General features: G+C 37.4%; 1 protein-coding gene across 6 annotated transcripts in view; it reads left to right on the top strand.

Annotated features, from left to right (window-relative positions):
- Positions 1–24074, top strand: part of SMARCA2 (SWI/SNF related, matrix associated, actin dependent regulator of chromatin, subfamily a, member 2) — a 117432-nt gene that overhangs the window by 67030 nt on the left and 26328 nt on the right. For all 6 annotated transcript variants that reach the window (XM_030969247.1, XM_030969244.1, XM_030969242.1 and 3 more), the window contains 4 exons: positions 330–493; positions 1244–1471; positions 4842–4919; positions 10489–10707. In XM_030969247.1, the coding sequence (XP_030825107.1) occupies positions 330–493; positions 1244–1471; positions 4842–4919; positions 10489–10707 (689 nt within the window). The remainder of the gene's footprint in view (positions 1–329; positions 494–1243; positions 1472–4841; positions 4920–10488; positions 10708–24074) is intronic.

Here is a 24074-nt window from a genome sequence, read left to right as displayed (position 1 = left end):
ACTAGAACTCTCTTCTGTTTGTATATAGTAGTTTCAATTGAAATTTATATGAGTTGTAAAAAGTTATAACAATGTTAGCCAACATTTTAACATCTGCTTTAGAAATGTCAAAACAAATGCATTTAAAGAGACCTTTAGAAGTCCATCTCATAGATGTGATAGGCAGTTGACCTAAACATTCATGGCCAGTGTTATGGAAAATGTGGCAGAGATATCAAAAAGCAGTGCACTACAATAACCCTTTCACATGTAGTTTTAGCAACAGACATTATATTTCTATCATTTCTGTTCACAACTTTATTGTATGATATTTTTAATTTTTTTTTCAGGCACAACAAAATCAGAGGATCGAGCTGCTCTGTTGAAGAAGTTCAACGAACCTGGATCACAATACTTTATCTTCTTGCTGAGTACAAGGGCTGGAGGGCTAGGCTTAAATCTCCAGGCTGCTGACACTGTTATAATCTTTGACAGTGACTGGAATCCTCATCAGGTTGTATTTATTTTCTTATCTTCATAAAATGTGGAAAGAATCCATGATGCTTTTTTGAATTACTTCTTTAAATAGATGATGTAGCCTGGGATGAAAGGAAAAAATCCAAGGAAGAGATAAAATGCTGCTTTGAGAGGAATTAGTGAGGCAAACTGCCACAATCAGGAAATGTTTTCGTTTGAATAGATGAACTAATTCTGTGCCTACATATATATTTTATCTGAGTCTTGGAGCATCCTCGGTGCTAAGAGTGTTATAAACCTGCTTCATTAGTATTACTGTACTCATTCTTTAACCCTTAGGATATAATAACCAGCTCACTAGCCTTTGGTAGGTAGTTTGTAATACTTCAGTAAGGCTATGCTGAATGCTACCTGTTTCATAAAATTAGGTGACCATGTGAGTGCAGTAGTCTTGGCCTGAGGACAACTTACTCTGTGGTGGTTAGTAGTAACTACAGATACCAGAAAAAGAGGATATCACACCACTTTGGCTTGTTTTAAAAAGCCAGAAGGGGTAACTGAATTATGCCTTTGCCGCCTTTTTTTTTTCCTATTTGTAAGAAAGTAAGTTCAATATCCCTGGAAGTGCATAGTTGTGTGTATGTTTTCAGCTATTGTGCAGATGTATGCAATTCACATAATACTCAATGACCACATGTAAAATGTAAAGGAAGTGAGACTAAAAAGAGTTTTACTATCTGGGTTCACTCTCTCTGTTAGATTACTCTCTGTGTTCTTTGCCTAATAGGACTTGCAGGCCCAGGATAGAGCTCACCGAATTGGGCAGCAGAATGAAGTTAGAGTCCTGCGACTGTGCACTGTGAACAGTGTGGAAGAGAAGATACTTGCTGCAGCAAAATATAAGCTGAATGTAGATCAAAAAGTTATTCAGGCAGGAATGTTTGATCAGAAATCTTCAAGCCATGAAAGGAGAGCTTTCCTCCAAGCTATATTGGAGCATGAAGAAGAAAATGAGGTAAGGTAGTTAGAAATAATTACTCAGGAAGTACTGACTCTTCTTATATTCATAATTTACAAAGATTGTCATAACTCTTGAAATTAAAAATTTCATTATAATTTCTTACCATCCATTTAAAGAAATAATTTTTATCTTTTTTTATGGTCACACTAATAGGTTATAATCTAGGGGTTATGATGTAATGGTTATGGTTAAAATCTTGGTTAATCTATGGTTAAATCTTAGTGTAGAATTACACATTGCAACTTAAAACCCAGTCTTCCCATTATAATTTTGGCAAATAATTGCATTCAAACAAAGATTTTTTTCCCAAAACACATTACAAACTATTTCCTAAATCCAGTATATATGTTCAGCCAGGCACTTTGATTTTCAGTCACGCTGAGCAGCTAGTACTACCTAGGTTGAGTTTTGAAGGACCCTGCTTATTGTACTTCCTTTGGAATCTATTTAAGAGTTAAGATCTGCTTGGTATGCCTTGGGCTTAGGACAAGCCCGAAAGTAACTTCCTTTCTGGTGCTGTATCCAGCCCAGACTTCTCATCACCCCTTTCTCTTTGAGAAATAATTAGCTGTTTAAAAAGAGCTGTCAAGTCTTTTCTTTTAATAGTGGGAAGTGAGGGACACTGAGTGTCCCTCTCTTTTCATTGCGTTCTTTTATGCAACTCTGAGTATGGAATGATAAACCTATTCTTTCACCTGTCACTGCACATTCTCTTAATTTGAACAAAACTCAGTATTTGGACAAAAGCTATATTTGGGAGAAATTAAATAAATGTGTCAGTTATACTGATGACACACACAGAAACATTTTTGATCAGCACTGACTTTTTCCCAACTTGAAAATACCCTGAACTGGTTAAAAAGACAGAGCTTTTGAGACCCATCTTGCCTCTGAGTGGAGCTTGTGTGTGTGAATAAGGTGTACACTGATATGAGATTCTACAGCCTGTGTTTCACTAGCATCCTTCATTATATGGAATAAAGTTTCAAAGATCAAGGAGTTTACTTCTTTAGTCATTAATCCTTCTTGTAAACTCTGCATTGATCATTTAGAAAAGCATGATTAAGATGAAATTTTGTATTGTTTTAGTATTTTTCATAGAAATTAAAGAGTGACAAAACATTTTTATCAGTAATGGTCTTTTATTTGTGATGTTAATGCAGAAATTTGGTGATATACATATGTACCATTTTTGATTAAGTAAATTTGTAGTTGTAAAGCAGACCCTACTTCCTATATGAGTAGGAAACCAGCATTTTCAGTAATCCTGTGAATTTTTTAAAAAATTTGGAGTACATTTGTTTCTGAAGCATTTATTGACAGTGTTTCAGAAGTCAGGGCGCTGCTCAGGCCTGTGTAATGTACCTTATTTTGTAGATGACAGAACTTCAGAACAATTTGTTTCTTGTGTGTTGTATACTTAATCTGCCATACTGAAGCAAGCAGATTTAAAAACTGTTTATTTGCGATAGCCCACCATCAGTCTTTAAAGCATTGATGTTGCAGTCTGACTCCTAGCTGAAGCTTTTGATTAATACTTCTTTATGAACAGAGACTATACAAAACTCTGCCCAAATACTCAATCTCTTGAGGACTAGGAGGAATTGAATTTGCACCATCCTGCAATGGTCAGCCATTGCTCCTTCATTGCAGCAGCACTGAGTGCCACGTGGGAGATTGATGGGAAAAAAGTAAACCTCTCAATTAAAGTTAAATTATCAACAATATTGACACAGCTTTGACTTAAAAATGTGGACTGGCACATCTAACAAAGATATTGTTTACTGATAATCTAGTTAAATATTCCCATGCTAAGCAAGCTTTAAACTTTTCACACTTGTATGTAGAGTACTCTGTTCTGTTCATCCTTTTTCAGTAGTTTTTTTTTAAGTTCAGCATCAAGACTCCCCTTGTTTTTCTTTCTTCTTTCTTTTTTTGATCCATTTTTTCTTTTAGCAGTACTATATAAAGCAGAGAAGTAATTTCTGTGTATTTAGAAAGACTCATTAGAATAATATCAGTGTATGACAAGTTACTTGTTCATAGTGTAATTTTTTGTTGGCAGTTGAGTTTATTCATAATTTTTTCTTCTGCAAAGCCTACCTGTTTGGCAACAGGATTATTCAGCCTAACTGCTGATAATGTGGACACTGTTGTTACAGCTTCTACTGTAAGATCACTTATTTTTTCAAGTCAGAAGTTACTCTGAGATAATAAGGAAGTATGTGGCTCTTTCATGATGGTCACATTTATAAAAGAATCTTTTTTTCTCTGTATAAGTAACCATGTGACTTCCTTTTCATGAAGAGTGAAGGAGCAATGACTAGAAGTGAGAAGAATTAGCTCTCTTAATCACTTTCCCAGTTGCCTGGTTCATGTTAAAATCTAAATTATACGTTCATTAAGGTGCAAAGGTGTTCCTTGAGAATTGCATTAATGAGAAATGGTTTGGGTTTTTTTTCTGAGGTGTAGAAATCCAGGCACTGGAAGGGAGATGTGAGGAAAAATAAATTACTTACTATTTCTGAAAAATAAGCTACAGGATATTAGTTTTTTGCATGCTACATGCAACATTCTATACTCCCATTAAACTGGGCTCAAAACATAAGTTTTTTAGGAAGAATTATAAGTCTGTAGCATAGTGTAATATTTGTTCAGAAAGCCCTGTGTGGAGTGACCTGTTGTCTGTGGTTTCAGAATAATTCAGGGAGGAAGACTGAATATTTTGGGCTTTGTTTTAAAGTGGGTGTCATAATGGTTTCAACTTGAATATTTTCAGTTGAACACTACAGTTCTAAATTGTTTTTCTAGTGTCTGTTTCTGTTTTTATAAAGTAATCCATTTTGTCTGCAGTAAAATTTTCACATCTCAATTTGTAAGCAGAAAATGGTCAAGAGAAAGTGATTCAGCAGGGTTATTTTCCAAGATAAAAACATGTTTTGTTCTTTTCATTTAATCAGGAATTTTTCAGTCATCTTGCTTTGATGGGAAAAAAACCTCAGAATCTAGAATGGTATTTCTGAAGGGATATTGTAGAATAGCAGAACAGAAATACATCCGTTTTAACCAAACAACTAACTGTGCTTCTGACCCAGGAAAACCACAAGCCAAAATTTCCTGGTTTTGTATTTCGTCATTTCCTCATTCTCAAATTTTGAAGGGAGTAATAAGTCTCATTCATCATTCTTTCCATCTTATTTTTTTCCTTCTGAATAGCTGAACACTTTAAAAGGTTTCATTTCAGTTTAAGTGCTTCCACATGATGTCAGAGAAAGAGGGTCAGTGGAGCTCTGAACTGAGGGAGGCTGTTAGTTCAAGGTGCATGTGAGTACTTCCTAATAATTTTATCCATCTTTCTAACCAGGAAGAAGATGAAGTTCCTGATGATGAGACACTGAATCAGATGATTGCTCGACGTGAGGAGGAATTTGATCTCTTTATGGTGAGGATGGGTAATCATAAAAAAATCATCTTCCCTAGTGTGTTTAATAAAGGCCTTAACCTTTTTATCACTCAAATTTGTCAAACTTTACTGGAGAAGTAGGTTTTATTTACTTGTGTTGTTCATCTGAGGAAAAAAGCGTAGTCTGCTTAAATACAGAGTTCCTCAAATGACACAGAGCCTTCAGAGATTGCTTGCTGTCAGTGAAATAGTGACAGTCTAGAGGAAGAGTTTGACACAACCTGAGAAATTCATACTTCAAAAGTGTCAGTCACAGTTTGGCTTGCTAATTCTACAGCATACTATTACTATTCAACATTTTGTCTTACTTACGGACTTTGATATTGGCAAGGACAACAACGGGAACTTAGCAGAGTAGTAAATTAGTAGACTAACAGTGCTGTTTTCTTAGTGAGTTAACTGAGGTATTGTTGATGGTTTTATCAGGAATCCAATTAGCTGCATCTCTGCTGCTAAAACTGTTTGAACAGTTACCAAAATAGAGCTAGTGGTTCAAATGTGATCCAGTTCTTTTTATTAGTACTTCCCTTTTTGTTTATGCTATTTCAGCACTGATGGAATAATTACTGAAATGCCTTTATAGGCATGGCTCTTGTCTTCTAGTGTTTGTACAGTCTGAGGATTGCTATAGGACCTCTGGGCTTCACTGACACCAGTACAGGGCAATACTTAAATACTGAAGGTAAAGCACCATGCCCTCTAATTCTACAGAGGCAACTTTCTTCTGCAAGGTGAAATGAGACAGACACTCCTGTGCACAAATGGATGTATCCACAGAAACAACTGCCAATAGGACCAACGCAAAACCTGTGTACCCAGTACAGGTTTTGTTCCCTCGCTGTCTTCTGTTCATGAATTCATTTGTAAAAATTTGCTGTTACACAGGCATGCAGGGGCCCTTTTTGTGTAAGTTACAGTTGTTCATGTACACCGTTGGAAAAGGCCATATTTCCCCATATGACTCCTCTTTTGCTCTTGCTGATTTGCCAGTTTATGTTTTCGTGCTGGGCTTCATTAAGTGTACTCAGAACTGAAATCACTAAAGCCAGGTTGCACAGAAAAGGAGTGCTTACAGACACCTGTCTTTTTAAACTTTTCCATCAGTGATTTGAATGTAAGGAGATTTACATGACCCAAACCAAGAGGTGGCCATTTGATCCAAAACTCAAAAGAAATAATTTCATCTGAGTTATTGACTGAACATACCCTGAGTTTTGTGAAGGTGGATTTGCTGCTAGAAAAGAGCTTCTGATTTCTCCTTCAGACCCAGAAGGAAAAAACTAATCCATAGTTGAAAGTAGCTGATGAATTTGTATCTGTTTTCTTAAACTTATAGTATTAAATTGAAGGCTATTTAATGTAAGAAAAGTTGAAGAGCCAAGAGTAAAGACAGAATCACAATCACAGAACATACCGAGCTGGTAGGGACCCACAGAGTTCGATTCCAACTCCTGGCCCTGCACAGGACATGCCAAGAATCACACCATGTGTCTGAGAGCATTGTCCAAACACTTCTTGAATTCTGTCAGGCTTCGTGCTGTTACGGCTTCTCTGGGGAGCCTGTTCCAGTGCTCCATGACTCTCCGGGTAAAAAACCTTATCCTGTTATCCAGGCTAAACCATCTCTGACACAACTTCAGGCTGTTCCCTCAGGTCCTGTCGCTGGTCACCACAGAAGAGATCAGTGCCTACCACTCCTCTTCTCACAAGGAGCTTGACTGCAATGAGGTCTCCCCCCACTCTTCTCCAGACTGAAGAAAACAGGAGACCTCAGCTGCTCTTCAGAAGGGTTCCTCTCAAGGCCCTTCACCATCTTTGTGGCCCTCCTTTGGACACTCCCTAATAGTTTTGTATCTCTCTTTTACTGTGGCACCCAGAACTGCCCCCAGCACTCGGGGTGAGGCTGCCCCAGTGCAGAGCAGAGCAGGACAATCCCCTCTCTTGCCTGGCTGGCCATGCTGTGCCTAATGCTCCCAGGACACAGGTGGCCCTCCTGGCTGATGGGGCACTGCTGACCATCTTCAACTTGCCATATGCCAGGACTCCCAGGGCCATTTCTGCAGTGCTACTTTCCAGCATCTCCTTCCCCAGTCTATCAGTACACCCCAGGGCTGCCCCATCCCAGAAGCAGAATCTGGCTCTCAGCCTTTTCAAATGTCATCATATAGTTGGTAATTTCCCAGTCCTCTCATTTGTCAAGGTCTCTCTGCAGTCCCTCCGTGCTTTTGAGGGAGTCACTAGCTCCTCCCAGTTTTTTAATCTGTGAACTTGCTTAGTATCCCTTCAAGTCCTGCATCCAAGTTGTTTGTGAAGCTATGTGGGCTGAATGTGTGTTTTTCATATTAATTTACATGAAGTTTTTAAGGGAAAGTAAGGAGTTGGTAAAAAAATTTTAAGAGGCAAAACTACACACTTTGAAAGCCAGGGTTTGAAAACAGTAAGATAGTAAGATTGTAGTTAAATACTAATAGCTAAGAAATTATTTAAATTGTTAATACAAAAAATGGTTTTAATTTTTTGTAAACTCTTTCTCTATAAAAGAAAAACGTGAAAAGCAAGTTTGGCAGTCAGAGCTATTTGTCTTTTTATCAGTATTTCAAGTCTTGCATAGTCAGATAAACAGCAAAAGGTAGTCTGTATTTTCCTTGCTGTAGTTATACCTGTGCCACTTCATTCACTTTTAAAGTTGTGCATATGTAATCAGAATTCAGGAGTCTGCAATACTCAACAAAAATGTGTTTGGGTGTCTTCGTGTCTTAGGTGTGTAAAAGCATGTATTTTACTTATTTGAAGTGAGCAACAAGAAGGATCAGTTCCATGAGCATCTCTTCTGTAGTCATTTTGCAGGTTAGAAGTGTTGTTTGACACAGGACCTGAAATGTAGGTGTGGAGCTAAATACACTGTTCAGAGAGAGGGTGTGTACAAGTGGACTTCATTCCTGTGGTTTTTAGAGGCTTCACATCACAAAAAAATTGGAAAATACTCAGAGAAAAATCAAGGGGTTTATGTGACCTGTACAATTCTTGTCATTTCATAAGAATGCTTCAATAAGCTACTTCTCTGGAAAAGAAATAGTTCCCTTTTCTGTTAAAACTGCTTAAATAAAGTAAAGAAAACATTAAAAGAACATGATTTTTGATGTAAAAATGCCTTTCAAGTGGAAGGCCAAATGGGTACCAAAACTCCAGTTGTGCTAATACAGTTAATCTCCTTGAAGTGAAAATGGCAATCTACTAGAACTGGGTGTATAAATTACAGATTTTACACTGAGTGGTTTGAATGTTTTTTTCAAGGACTGTCTTAGTTATAATTTTGAAGCTTTTACATGGAATGGCTTTGATGTTTCTTTCAAGGACTCTCCTAGTTATAATTTGGAAAGTTTAAGATAACCGTCCACAATTCACAGGACATTAGTGTTCTGTGGTTTTTCTAAACTGGAAATTTTAGGGCTTGAGTGTGCCAACGTTCAAGTTCTTTGCTTAGCCTTAAGTAGTGGTAGCATATTATTTTTAGCATTTAGGCCTTATTGATGATAGAAAACATATAATTATTAGTTATATAAAAATAATTTAGATGTCTCTTGGAAGCACAGGTTTTGTAAGAGATGGGAAGATAGAACTGGAGGTTTCCCAGGTGTAAATATGGTTTGAGTAGTATCCTCAGGAAAAAAAAGGTCAGTTTATATCTGATATCTCAGATTAACTGAGATTATCTTTAATTTTCCTTGCCAAGCACTATTATATCAGAAAACAGCTGTTATAATTTACTATCTTAGTATTCAGGTTTTGTGTTAGACAAAGAAACATAGTCATTGGGGAAAAAATACAAAGATTCAGCATTGAGTTCGTGTTTTTAATGGCATTAAAATATGATGCCTTTTGACTACACTAAAGTTCTCAGCTAAATAATAGAAATAGAGCAATCTATTTCATTTATCCCATTTGAGCTGTTTCTTGGTGCAGCTGTCTTGTTGTCATGTTAGAATAAGCCAAGCCACATGTTTGGCGTGAATGAAACTTCTTGAAATTAATTCAAATTGAATGGGATGTTCTTTAATAGGTGAAATATGGAAGTCTGCTATAAAAAACTACAGGCTGCACAGCCCATTCACTGTTGTCTGAAGTAATAGGGAACAGGGAAAATGCCCATGTATTTATAGTTGCTTCTTGAACACAGTTGGACCTGCAGACTGAAGACCACTTCTTGCTTTTTGCTTTTCACTGAGTTTAGAAATCAGATAGTGCACAAGGCAAGGTGATGAAAACCAGTTGTAAGATGAACTTCCTGAGGTCATGTTTTAGAAATGTTCGTGTTTGAGAAGTGCCAAGATGAGAGAAGATTCAGCATATTCAGTGGTGCCATTACTAAGCCTCAGGTTTTAAATTTGGCTGGGTTTGAGCTGTCCCTCCAGAGAGATAATACCTGAATACCTCTGAATTAATGCATGTCTGTTTTGGCTAAGGTTGTAAAAGGATATGTCTAGTTGGCATCATGTTTTAAGTGCAGCATCATGTACACAAGGGAGACATTTGTACATAATTGAGAGTGGTTTTTTTATGAAGTTTTAGTGGCCAAAGCAGTAGCCTCATATGATGCTACAGCCAATTCTGATGTCAGTCTATTTACATAATTTTTTTCAAATACAAAAGTGAAATGTTGGTGGCCATATGGTTGTTTTCTCTGCTTAGCAGCTGATTATTGAGTGTTAAGTACTGTGTGAGTCTTCAAAAGGCCAATTTGAAATGCTTTTTCATATTATCTGATTTGAGTACTTAAGGCAATGCTGGTGCAATTCATGGGACCATGAGAGCCAGGTCAGTATGTAGTCGACAGAGGTGGATGCTTCCTCAGGAGGATTATAAAACACCTCGCTGATGAATCTACAGTAGATTGTAGGAATGTATCCCCTGTCTCCATGTCTGAGCTATTGTTCACCACACGTGAAATGAATGATTATTTAAATTTCAGCTGAAAGTTTTAACATCACCTTCTTATGTTTGTAGCACTTCACCTAAGCTTATCTGATATTTTTGCGTTTTGATTTTTGTCTGGTACAACAGTAAGATCAGAAAAAAATTCAGGGGTTCAAGCATGTTGGCTTTCTGGCTCTGTGTAAACAAGCCTTTCTCTGAATTTATTAGTTCTCCTTTGAGTCTTTGTTTCTTACACCAACTTTTAAATTTTCTTCTAATATTCAGGATAACAAAACCAGTGTATTTTTAGTTACTGTTTTTAGTTATGTAGTAGTAAAACCTTATGGGGACAGCAGTGTTCTTCTGATCTGCTTTGTGTTGCTTGGCAGTGTGTTGTCTTAGTTCCTTCAGTGAAAGCTAGTTATGAAGTAGTGAATATGACTGGAAGTTAACAATTGAGTGTAGCTTCTTTTTACAGAAGCATTTTAGAGGTATTTAGGAATATTATGAAAGGGCGATATCTGGGAAGGACTTTGTTTAAAGTTTCAAGAGTTATTAGAGCGGTGGGCATTGACAAAGTTCACTTAATAATTGCCTTTAAAACTTTTTTATCTCTTGCCAATTGCCATTGCAGCGCATGGACATGGATCGTCGCAGGGAGGATGCCAGAAACCCTAAACGTAAACCTCGCTTGATGGAGGAGGATGAATTGCCATCCTGGATTATTAAGGATGATGCTGAAGTTGAAAGGCTCACATGTGAAGAAGAAGAAGAGAAAATATTTGGAAGAGGATCCCGTCAGCGCAGGGATGTGGACTACAGTGATGCTCTCACAGAGAAACAGTGGCTGCGGGTAGGTTGTTGATTGGTTGGTTGGTTGATTTTTATGCTTGAAATTTACTCATTTGTGGTGGGTTTTTCTTCTCATTTTGGAGACTACACCAGGGAGAGCACAATTTTAGGCCTAAAATATCTTCATTATCCAGCTTCTGTTGCTATGTTGAAGATATAACTAAGTTTTGAACTGCATTGCACATACTTAAATCAGTGTTACTAAGTGCTGAGTCAAGACTATGATAGCATTCTATTGGAAGTGTTTTTGTTTGCATGGATCTTACATCTTCAGGTATTTTTGTGTGTGTCGTCTTCAGATGCATGAAGAATTGTTCAATATTCATGAAAACCATTAGTCAGTATGTATTAAAACTTTCTGTGTCACACAAGCTTATTATATTTTTAAATGCCTATATTTAATCCTTTTAAGAATTCAGAAATTTTCACTTAAATTTTCTTTCTCTCAGGCTATTTAATTTCCAAGTATTGAGCATTTATTAGCTCCACTGAGATCAGAATATTTGATAAAGGATTTAAGAATTTAAGATCCGAAAGCAAAGATTCTACACTAAACTAACACCAGATCTTGCTGTTCTCTGAAATCTACATTCCATGAATAATAATGCATGTGTCTTATCAGTGTGGTAGCAAGAGCTTGGTAAAAAGGTGATTGTTTGAAAGAAGTTTCAAAAAATTTATTATAGTATGATTTCCAAAATTTATAAATGAAATATTATAAGTGCAAAACTAATTTACATGGTTTGACAGAGTAAGTTTTGTTTTACAAACTCGTCTGTTTGATTACAGACAATAGCAACAAGAATATACAGTGTAGGTTTTGTGTAATTTGCTAAAGATAGGTAAAAATCTTACCTACTTAGTTTAAAATGGGATGCTTGAGAGACTGCATGGTGCAATACTGTACTAAGAGCTAATATAGATCTGTTGCTTAGGGGAGAAAAGGCCTGAATTATTCACCAGCTGTAAATTTAAGCAAGTCTGTAATACTGCAGAGGTTTGATACCTGACATTTTCAAGTGGAGAAGAAAGATCTAGAAAAATAAACTCCTGTTTGAATTCTTGAACATTTACCTTGTCCTGCAGTGGAAGTGCATGCAGTATAGTGTACGTCTGCTCAGGGTCATTTTAAGCTACTTCTTTTAATGATGAAACGCTCTGGCTATGGCAGCGTAGAAGTTAGCTTTGGCTTTTGTGTTTCGTGACTTCAGTTGGCTGTAATATTTGTTTTGAGGACTTTATTGTCAAAAATAGCAGGCCTAAAAGAAATCCTGTGATCCCTGTCGTACTGCAGGCAGAATCATACAGTCCTATGTCATTTATAATAGAGGTTCAGGATCTTACCTCTTCTAGGCATTTCTGAGCAGTGAACTTAGAAGGCTGGATTTTCTCTAACTGTTTGGCTTTTTATTATATTTTATTTTAATTTTCCAGTTGGATTTTCATCTAGTTACATGGTCCTAGTAACTCTGCTCATGCAGAATAGCCTGACAGCCCTCTTTTTTTTTTAACATTTCTTTGTGTCATAGGAGAGTTTTCTCCCAGTTGAGTAAATTCGAAAGGTTAACAACCATGATTATGCAGTCTTTTCCCATAGTTCCTGTATTCTGAATATCTTGATTGTTTTCACTGACTTCCCATAGTTGTTCTACATGTGGCTGACATCATTCTACAAGTTTGATTAAAAGCTAGACATCGGAATTCCAGATGCATCATCATTTGAATAAGGAGGAATTCTTTCGCATAACTTGTGTGGTACAACCTCATAGTTCAGTAGTTAATTTTCTAACATGGAAGGTATTGTCTCATGTTAAATTTTCGATCCAGTGTAAGACCTTAATCCTTTTTTGTGGCTCTACTTCCTTGCCAGCTTTTCAAAGCCATGTTTCATACAATCAGTCTTTCCTTCCTAAGAGGTTTAGCATATGCCCTTGTTGAATAATTTTCAAGTTTTCTTCACCAAAATTATCCCCAATTTTAAGCCTGTCCTTGAGTGAATTTCTGTCAACTTGGTGTTCTCTTGAGATTTAGTAGGCATACCTTCTATTCTGTCTTTCTAAAGACAATAAGAACACTGAAGTGATGGATCATTTGATAAAAAGCTATAAAGGGCTACTCTGAAAATAATTTCTTAGCAGGTCCCCATATGCTTTTCATTGTTTGCTTCTGAGACTGTATTGTGAAGCCAAGTTAGAAATATTGCTAGGCAAGATGGTAGATATACTTCCCTTTTTTCACCGTGGCTTGTTCTTCTGTTGAGAGAAATTATTCTCGCTTCTCTCTGTTGAGTAATTAGCAAGTTTTCAAATTCACTAAGTTGCCTTAGGACAGACTGCTTCATAGTGCATTGTAATTTCTACTATAATTCTACTGTATACATAGTTTAACATGCTTTCAGGTGCACTTGAGGGTGTGATGAAACAAATGGAAGCATAAGAACTGCTAATAAGAACTCCTGGCTCACTGGTGAGGTTTCAGATGCCAGTGTCACACCCGTTCACAAAAAGGGTAGAAAGGAGGATTCTAGTAATTATAGACCAGTCAGCCTGACCTCAGTACCAGGTAAGATAATGGAGCAATTTATATAAGTGCCATCACGCAGCACTTCCAGGATGGCCAGGGTATCAGACCCAGCCAGCATGGGTTTAGGAGGGGAAGGTCGTGTTTGACCAATCTGGTCTCTTTTTGTGACCAGGTGACCTGCCTGGTGGATACAGGAAAGGCTGTGGATGTTGTCTACCTGGATTTCAGCAAGGCCTTTGACACTGTCTCCCACAGCACACTCCTGGAGCAGCTGGCAGCCCACAGCTTGGACAGGAGCGCTCTGTGCTGGGTTCAGAACTGGCTGGATGGCCAGGCCCAGAGGGTGGTGGTGAACGGGGCTGCATCCAGCTGGGGTCAGTCAGCAGTGGTGTCCTCAGGGGTCTGTGCTGGGCCAGGTCTGCTCAATATCTTTATTGATGACATGGATGAGGGTGTCGAGTCATTCATTAATAAGTTTGCAGATGACACCAAGTTGGGGACATGTGTTGATCTCAGTTGGATGGTAGAAGGACTCTGCAGAGAGACCTGGAATGGTTGGATAGATTGGGCAGAGTCCAGTGGGATGAAGTTTAACAAGTCCAAGTGCCGAGTCCTGCATTTTGGCCACAATAACCCCCCTGCAGTGTTACAGGCTGGGGTCACTGTAGTTGGAAAGGGACCTGGGGGTGCTGGTGACAGCCAACTGGACAGGAGCCAGCAGTGTGCCCTGGTAGCCAAGAAGGCCAAAGGCATCCTGGCCTGTGTCAGGAACAGTGTGGCCAGCAGGAGCAGGGAGGTCATTCTTCCCCTGTACTCAGCACTGGTGAGGCCACACCTCGAGTGCTGTGTCCAGTTCTGGGCCCCTCAGTTTGGGAAGGACCTTGAGACGCTTGAGCGCGTCCAGAGGAGGCAGCGAGGCTGGTGAGGGGCTGGGAACACAAACCCTGTGAGGAACGACTGAGGGAGCTGGGGGTGTTTAGCCTGGAGAAAAAGAGACTCAGGGGTGACCCAATCACTCTCTAGAACTCCCTGAAAGGTGGTTGTAGTCAGGTGGGGTTGGTCTCTTTCTCTGGGCAGCAACGGACAGAACCAGAGGTCACAGTCTCAAGCTGCATCAGGGGAAATATAAGTTGGATATTAGGAAAAAGTTTTTCACAGAGAGGGTGATAAAATATTGGAATGGCCTGTCTGGAGAGGTGGTAGAGTCACCATTCCTGGATGTGTTCAGAAAAACACTGGATATGGCACTTGATGCCATGGTTCAGTTGAGGTGTCAGGGCATGGGTTGGACTTGATGATCTTGGAGGTCTCTTCCAACCTAGTAATTCTGTGATTCTGTAATACTTTTTGGTCTCTTCAGTGGCATTACATTTATAATGTAACATTGCTTGTGCACATTCAGAATAAAACCACCTCATTGGATAGATAACAAAATGTAAGTAAGTGTTCTGGATTTTTTAAAATTATCTTATTTTTCACGTGTGAAACAGAGTTCTTTGTCACACCCACTGTGCTCTCAGCAGCAGTCAGTTTTGTGTTTTTGAGAATATGTTTGGTTTTTCTATAATGGTATCTCAAGAAGATGTCATAATAATAGTATTGTACAGCATATTCAAGGGAATACTTAACTATGTAAACAAAGAAAAAAATTATGCCATTTTCCAAAGGTAACCATGGGCCTATTTTTATTGCAGTATTACAAAATAAGGAGATTACCAGCAGCGAGGGATGCCCCTCACTTTTCTTCTCTTGCTGTAGCTGATTTATAGCTTTATACCTATCTTCTCATAGAGTTTTCTGAACAAAACCTTGTGTTTCTGATCAGTAGGTTGGTTTCATAATATTGGTGTGTAGTACTGAGCTGTCTCTTTTATGTCTTGGGGAGTTGTCTAGATCTTTTTCAAGGTGTTTTGCCTCATTCAGCAGCCACAGCTCTTGATTATGGAATAGGTGCTGACTCTTTGGACCCTGAACTCTCTGCTGATACATGCCAACACTGGAGAGTGTAATTCTGGCATATCCCAACAGGACCTCAAGGACAGTGTAGCTTGAGGTCTGTATGCGTGCCTGTACACTGACCAAGTATGACAAGCTCCCTTCTTGCTAGGAGATCAAGTAACTGACTGTAGAATCAAGGGACAAAATAGTAACAGAAGCCAAACCTGTGATCACAGGCAGTATTTAGTGAGATTGTGCTGTTGCCCAGAGCAGCCTGTCATTTACTGACAGTCTCCCAGGAAAACTCTTAAGACAGTAACAGGCTTCATCACTAGCTGTCGCTGCAGCTCGCTGTTCTATAACCGTTGGCATGACAACCATATTTCCTTAAAAAAAAAATCTGGAAGGAGGAGTTTGCTTCCTGATCTACAAAGAATTTATATACTGGATGTATTTCATGCTCTAGCAGATTCTGTCCTTGCACCACTTCTACAGAACTGCAGAATACTTTGATGGTTCCCATGGCATATTATTTCTACTAAGAGTTTGATTGGCTGAGACAGGCTTCAAGAAACAGAGGATTTATTTGAGTAGGTAAAATATCCTTAAGACTCTTGCATCTGGTTTCAGCTTCCCATGCAATTTAATTGCTGGTTAGGTGAAATAAATAAAGTCATAGTCTCTAGTTGTCCTTGTTAATTTGAAATAGCTTTATATGCTGGCCAGGGAAACATACCTGAGTGTGACGGTTGTCACAAGGGTTCTTGGGTGAAGGAAGAGACGAGAAGGTTGACTCCATTATCAGAAGGCTTGATTTATTATTTTATGATATATACATATACTGCAACTACACTACAAAGAAAAAGCAGGAGAGCTTTTCAGAAGCTTGCTAAGCTAAGAATAGAAAAGTAAAGAATGATAACAAGGCAGCTCTCTCCGACAGATTGCGAGAGCTAGCTCTGCTGTGACTGGTCACTGAACCAAAACATCCACACCAGACCAATCCGGATCACGCTGTTGCATTCCACAGCAGCAGATAATTATTGTTTACCTTTTGTTTCTGGGGCCTCAGCTTCCCAGAAGGAAAAAATCCTAAAGAAAGGATTTTAGTGAAAAGGATGTCTACGACACCTGAGTACAAAATTAACAGCATCTCATTTATGTCAGTCAGGTAAAAGTCACGCTTGTTTTGCTGATCTAAAAATTGTAAGTGAAATTCCTGCATTTGGTTTGTAATTAGTCAGTCTTACTTAAAGAAAAACAGTGCTGACTTTCACTCATACAGAATATCTGATGAGTACTATTTAACATAGTCACGACATAAATTCTGTTTATGTTTACTAAAGTTAGGTGGTATAATAAATCAAACTACCTAGCAGGCAAAATTTTTGGCATTTTTTTAACTGTTTCCTCATCAACCTGGAACTTTAACTTTTTGATTTTACACACTTTCTAATAGGTTTGATAGCAGAGATAGTGAATTTGGATCGATTTGTTGGTATAAATTGGTATAAATTACTAAAAGTTTTCAAGTAGATTTGTGTTTTCTTAGAGCTTCAGTTCTATATATATAACTTCAGAATCAATGCTAGAAGGGTGTTTTAAGACATTTTTGTAAACTGGGATAGTGGAATTTGATTTTACAGGAATGTTTTGCTGATGGTTAGGGTCAGAGACAGACACCAACTTAAGCGATAGTGTAGTTTACTATAATGCAAAACTGCAAAGAATCACAAAAGGATAAGCTAAGCAAGGCATCTAATAATTACTACAAAAAATGCCTATAGTGATTAAGAAAGGTGACAGTTACCCTGCTTTACCCTTCATCCAGATCTACATATCAACCCAGGGAAAGTGTCACAGTGAAGGACTGGAGAACCATGCCCAGCAGCTGGGAAATCCTGCAGTGCATCCACCTTGCAGGTGATGAGGCTTCTGACTTCGCTGTGAGAGTAGCCCCACTTTTATAATAAGCAAGCTACCATTACTTCTAATACAGAAACATCAGGTTTTATTCTCCTATTGGGTTTCTCTCAAAGCCTGGCCAGGGCTCAGGAGGAACCAAGGGTGTTGTCTGTGATCCTCCACCCACAAACAAGGCCAGCTGTGGCCTTGTCCTGTTTCTAAATAAAGAAAGGTAAATACGTGTTTCACCAGTGAGCAGGTACATGTATCATATTGCTAGTAATGCTTCACCGATTAATGGATACACATAACTTTTGGTTGGAGAGTTCATCTAGAGGTCAGCTTTGGCACAGGGCCTGTTGTTTAGGCCTTCCTACATTAAGTACTGAAATACCTGTGTGTAGAATTACTATTGCAGTCTGTAGTGGTTTTAGTCGATATTGGAGGCTGAAATTCATAGAAGGAGAGGGAAAAAAAGTTTTAACTTAGTGGATCTTTTATCTGCGTATTTTATGTGCATAATACTCCTGCACCCCTGGTTTTCTTTCTTTGTTTCCACTCTATAACATTTCTGGTTGCAATTGCAAAGTTTCCTGAGTTGCTGCTAAACCTGTTTCACAATCAAGTGAGTATTTGCGCAGGACATTTGAAGAAAATTGCATTTTGATCTAAATCCTGCTCTGTAGTATTGAATTGCAGATGCAGTTGAATTTGTTAAGCCGTACGGGAAAAAAAGTGACACGTAAAAGACTGTTACTGGAAGATTAAAAAGTTCATCATCCTAGGGTGTTGTCTGTTTTGTGACCAGTGATCATCCAAATGCTCCAGGAACTGTTTTCTAATATTCAGTGTGAGGCTGATAAGTTTTATGCATGTGGAAGCTGCTTTTTGAAAGGTTATAAAATTGGATATGACTTCAAGGCCTCATTGAACCATTTTTGTATTTGGTGTACTTACTATCTATCTTTCATGTCCTTTCCATTAAATTCAATTCAGAATCTACTTAAGAAAAGGAAAAAAGGGTACTTTCAAATTGTAGTGAAATTAAAACTAGTGAAGCAGAAAGGGTATTTTCTTGGTTTTTCATGGATGAGAGGGAATTTAAATGCATCTACCTGATAGCTTTGGTTCACTATTTTGGCAGGATAGCTTTGTTAGTTTCTAAGGGAAAGAGCCTGATCACGCTGGGTGACTTTCTCAGAAAAGACTCTTGTCTTTTCTCAGAGTGTGGAATTAATTTTGGAAACTAAAAAAGTACTTTGAAATGCTTCTTAAATGCTTCTTCTTCAGAGATATTCTCCATAAAGAAATTTTATTGTTTGACTTTTTTTTTTTTTTTGTGAGAAAGACTTCAAGTCAGGAAATCTGAACAGCTGTTTATGAGGAGTACCTAACAGTAAAAAAGTGTCATATTTTCATAGGATTCTTTTTATATCAGTCTGATTTTGACTATACAATGTTGCATGTAAAGTACCATAAAACATATTAACGTGCCTTGAAGTGGAATTGTACATCTATTCTCCTCTAGATAATCTTAAATAGTAATGCCAAATAAATACTTACTTTAAAAAAATTTGGGGAGTACTGTTATCATTAGAATAAAATAAACTTAATTTTCTTTGAAATAGCTGTATCCTCTGGCATACCAAGTTTATATAGCCTGGAAGTTGTGAGATAAAAATCTGGGTTTCATGTTTTGTTAAATTATTACTGTTTCAATTGCAAAATTTTTCAGAAGAAGAATTAGTCCCTGTGGTTAAGATGCCAGAAATACTCCTTACATGGAAATTCAAAATTCCGATCAACTGCCTGAAGGGTATTGAGGGGAGACCTCATTGCAGTTATAACTTTGTTGTGAGGGGAAGAGGAAGGACAGGCACTGATCTCTTCTCTGTGGTGACTAGTGGCAGGACCTAAGGGAATGACCAGAAGTTGTGTTAGGGGAGGTTTAGATTGGGTATTATGAAAAGGTTCTTCATGCAGAAGATGTTTGCATACTGGAAGAGACTCCCCAGAGAAGTGGTTACAAGAGTTCAAGCAGCATTCACAGAATGCTCTCGGGCACATGGTGTGACTCTTCTGGTTCTCCTGTGCAGAGCCAGGAGTTGAACTCTTCCAACTCAGGATATTCTATGACTCTAAAACTGAAACAAAACCAGCTATTAAGTAATTCACAAAACCCACATGAACCAAAGTCTGCATTTGAAGTCTAAAGCATTGTTGTTGCTGGGGGCATATATGACAATGGAACAAGAAGCAACAAACATTTTAATATTTGGGTCCACTGCATTGTTATGTTCTCTGACATGACTTGAAAGTAACAACAGTGGGTGGTATGGTAGCTAACTTTCTGTCACATATCAGTTTTTTAATAAAGACATTACATTTTCATATGTTGATTTCCATTTGTGACATAGGTAAGTTACCCATACCTTCAAAGTGTATATTTTAGCCAAAGTATTTATTCACTCTGTGAAAAGGGAGCCATTTAATATTTTGCCTTGTCATCAGAGGCAAATTGTGAGACCTTTATTGTAAAAGGCTGTCTTCTGAAGGTAGATCTGAGCAGGTGATGGAAGGCTTTATGCTGATGTTTTTTATGCAGTATGCATATAGGCAAAATAATTCTTCTGGTAGATTGGTGTATGTATGCAGAGCTCTGCTTCTTCTATACAAAACTACTTCTATAGCAACTTAAATGATAGCAATTTGTCTTTTCTTGTAAGTAAACAAGTATGGAAGTACTAACTTAACAGATATGGAAGAACACAGAGGTTTCAGTCTGAGTTTCTCAAAAACTATTCAGCCAATGCTTAGGCATGTCGTGACTGTCAGTTAGCTTCCTGAGTCATCCTTAATTACGCTGCTTGATGAGTACAGTAGTGTACTTACTTATTCTAGTGGTAAAATTTTAACCTTAAAAAAAATCCTACAAAAACTTGAGAGTAACCACAACTATGTAATTTTGTCCCATACTCTGAAATTTGCATGTTTATCAAGTTACAGATCATGGTTCCATGGCTATTCATTATGTATTCTTTTCAGAGGCATCTGACATTTTTAGCTGGGTTTCAAATGCAGAACCAAGGACTTTGTTGTTGCTTACAGCCTTTCTTTAGTTTTTTGTATATGCTCTGTACTATACTATACTATACTATACTATACTATACTACACTATACATCATTTTGTTGAGAAACTTCATGTCCTCTTAAGTCATTGGCTTTTCAAGATTTTTTTTGTATTGCTTGTAGGTGATAGTTTGTGCTCATCAGACTGTGATTTGCAATGCAACTTATCCCAGAAGAGCAAAAAAGCCTTTTAGACAGATACTGCTCATGTTAGATTTTTACTTCCAGGTTGTAATATGCATATTAAAGGGTCAGGATCTACTGTGAGTCCTGGCATGGTCATATAACTGCACCTTTAGAAGCATCCTGAAGACATGGAACTCGCTGCATCAGTGCTCAAAGGTAGCATCACAACATATTGTTTTGATATAAAATACATAAAGAGACATATAATTTAGCTTTTTTTCAGCGAGTTTTACGACGTTTTACTTAGTTTCATTCCATGCAGTCTTCCTCCAAATTCTTCTCAGTTATTAAAAAACTATACTGGAATTGTCATAAAGGGATACCTCCTAGTATTTATTATTTAAGTACACTCTATTTCTATAAATATTTTCCGCTTTTGGCACAGGAAGTGAGTATTCTAATCTTTTACAATATGTTTTTGTTATATCATGCTCTCTTAACACTGTGTGCTTCCCATTCTTAATTGCCTCGGAGTACTTACATTAATAATGATAGATGTTTAAACCAAATTTCCCATGTTATTGCAAAAATTCTTAAGCTGTTTTCTGTGAATATGTAGATACAAGAGATCTGTGAACATCCACTGAAAAATAATTAAGCTATAGTGGTTTCTGAAAGCTGTTATTTTTTTTCCTCATGTATTTATTTTTTGCAAGATATTTTATCTGTTTTGTTTTGAGTTTATTTTCTCATTTTTGCTCCCATTTACTTATGTTCCACATTTTAAACTTGGAATAAAAGATTACATTTGAGAATATGTGAATATACTTAAATGTAAGGAAGAAGAACATGCGAATGAAAATATTTGATTGTTTGACTGTTGGCAGTAGCTGAGTTTATTTTGACGTACATAAAAATGCCAGTTTAAGCTTTGTACTATAGACTTCTCTTGTTACATCATTAAGAGCCATGGGTTTCAGGGCACAGAAAATTTATGCTCATCTTTAAATTAGAAGCCTTGTGTTAGTCTATTGTTCTGTTAATCAAAAAGAGAGAAAACTTCTGCTGTTTTTCTGAGCAATTTAGAAGGCACCCCGAGTATCTGTTTACGTGAGAGGTAAATAGTTCGCTTATTGTAACACTACTGATTCATCTCAAAATTAGTGATTTCATGCTGGAAATCCGCTAATTATCCCTTTGTGTTTTAGTCCTCACCTGTGTTGTTTCCATAATGGAAGAAAAGGCATCCTGTTCTTCATAGGAAACACTCTACTAAGATATGGTATCCTGCTGTTGAGTATGTTGCAGAACAAGAGTTTGTAACGGCTTCGTACCTTTTTCTAGTGGTTAGAATTGTCAATTTTATCTTTACCATAGAGCAGATGCCTGTTGCTGCAAATATTCGTAACATTCAGTGGAAGCAAATGTCCTGGAAAGAGCCAGGACTGCAGTTTCTTTGCAAAGAGCTGGTTTGATGAGGGTATAAACCCTGTCTTAATACCAGGTATTTTTCTGATTTAATTAGTAGGGTCTTAGAAGATAAGGGAGACAATTTTTTTGAATGAAGAAGGGCTAAACACCTGGACATTTTTTCAAAAATAATTTTTAAAAATCCATTAATTCCCATTCTCAAATTGAATTTTAAAAATCTTTTTCATTAGGAATAAAATGAAACAGAAGAAATCTTTAGTTGTTAGCATTATGAGCTGCAAAACATCATCCACACTGCTAGTCTGCCGGTAGGTGACATTATGAAGTAAAGATTTCCTGCTTTTTCCACAACAAAAGGATGTCATGTTTATAAAAAGGGAAATGTCAAGGGAAAAAAGACAAATTAACATTGCTTAGAATTACTCAGAAACCTGCAACAGTAACAGTATTTTGTGAAATGTGAGATAAAACGCAGCTGTAAATACTTGCCTCAGAACTTGGAAAAGAACCCATCCTGAATAACTATTTATTTATAAGTAGTCAGATATAAGTGTGTTTCTGATTGGTTTTGTATGCATGATCTCCCGTGTAAAGAAAACTATCTTAACCTTAGTAGGAGATGATAAATCCTTGGAATGCTGAATTCCTCTTTGTTCTTGGATGTGGTTATTATTGATGAGTATTTCCATAACTTCATTGCAGCATATTTCCTCCTCTTCTGTGACATTTGTCTGTGAGCCTGAATGGAGTGTAGGTGTTAACAGAAATACCACTAAATTAAACTTTGTGCATGAGTTCTGAACTAATTCATGAACTATTTTAGCAAATCATTAAAAATTAAATGTAAAAATTACCTCAGAAGAACAACAGGGCAGTAAATCACTTCAGTAAAAGATTTATTTTAGGCCAAAGAAGGAAGGAAGTTCTGGAAACAAAACCCTCAGTAAAAGCTAAGCTATTACAAGCTATTACTATTTTCCTTCCAAACTTTTGAGATGCCAGGGAAATAAAGAACATCTGTTCTCAGACAGAAACATGTTTAGTGCTGACTAAATTCCAAGCTTATTATTTTTAAGGAATTTAGGAAAAAATGAGAAAAGTAATCACCACTACTACCCCCCCCCGGTACCCACCTTCTCCTGATGCCCATCAGAAAAGATGATTTTCTCATGCAATTAACTTTCCTTGCCCCTTGTGTAGGGAAGATAATGTACTTGTTTAAGAAAAAGCATAACTTCAGTACCAATTATCTCGCAATGCCTTTGTCAGTATAGAGTTCTCTACACTCCTGTAGTAGGCTTTCCTGAATCATAATTCTTAATAAGACTGATAAAATTAAAAAAAGGGGAAACCTTCCCTATTTTCACATCTCACTGAGTAGCACCAGTTGCTAAATGCTCCAGAATCTTTTCTATGCAACAAGCATCTGTGTCTCTGACATAGTCAGCAAAATAAAGGGAGGAAAAATGAGGCATCTCTATCATGGCTTAGATTTTAGTTCAAGATGGATTGCTTGTGAATTTGAAGCTGGGAAACATGCTTGCAGTATTTTCATTACAGTCTTCCAGTGTCTTTTTAAGTTAGTTACATCTCATTCAGTCTCTTGGTTTTACTTCCAATCATACTTCCAAAGATACCTGCAACTATTTCCAGTAGCAGTCTGTTAACAATGTTTAGTCTTTGAGTTATCAATTTGCTCTAAGATTCTGAACTATATGAAGGCAATCTGAAATACTCAGGATACCTTGTACTTGAGAAATGCTATTGTAAGATCCCTTTTGGAATATGTTTGTTTATCATCTGGAAATTTTCCTGCCTAATATTTCACAAGTCCATTATAAATTGTCCTCCAGTCATGAAGGAGAGAGTTTTTTCCCCTGTGTTCACAAGTGGGTTTATTATTATTACTGTAAGTGGCAAGAATTCTTCAGCAGGTTATCTAGCTTTCTAAAATGATGGGAAGAAGGTTTGGGAAACACAAACAAAAAACCCCACCGCAACAAAACAGTTCAGTGATAAAGAGTAAGAGGATGATATCAGCAGCTTCTGGGATAGAATTATTTTGGATTCCTCTCCCATCTTTCTGTTGCTCCTAGATGAGGTTGGCTTGGTCAAGAGGCTTTTAAAATTAAGTCTTTTTAGCAAGACATTTTGAAAACTGTAGAAGACAATTGGCAGACCTTCAGATCTTCCCAGAGTGTGGCTAAGTAAATGTAGACCACAGAATAGTGATGATTTTTGGGTAGTTTCACATTCAGGGTCTTGACACAGTGAGTATGTATTTTCTCAGTGCTCTGATTGGTTGAGTAAAGTATC

The sequence above is a fragment of the Camarhynchus parvulus genome, chromosome Z, assembly GCF_901933205.1.
Source record: "Camarhynchus parvulus chromosome Z, STF_HiC, whole genome shotgun sequence".
Lineage (NCBI taxonomy): Eukaryota > Metazoa > Chordata > Aves > Passeriformes > Thraupidae > Camarhynchus > Camarhynchus parvulus.
Note: the sequence above shows the minus strand (reverse complement) of the source record. Positions and strands in the feature narration are given on the sequence as shown.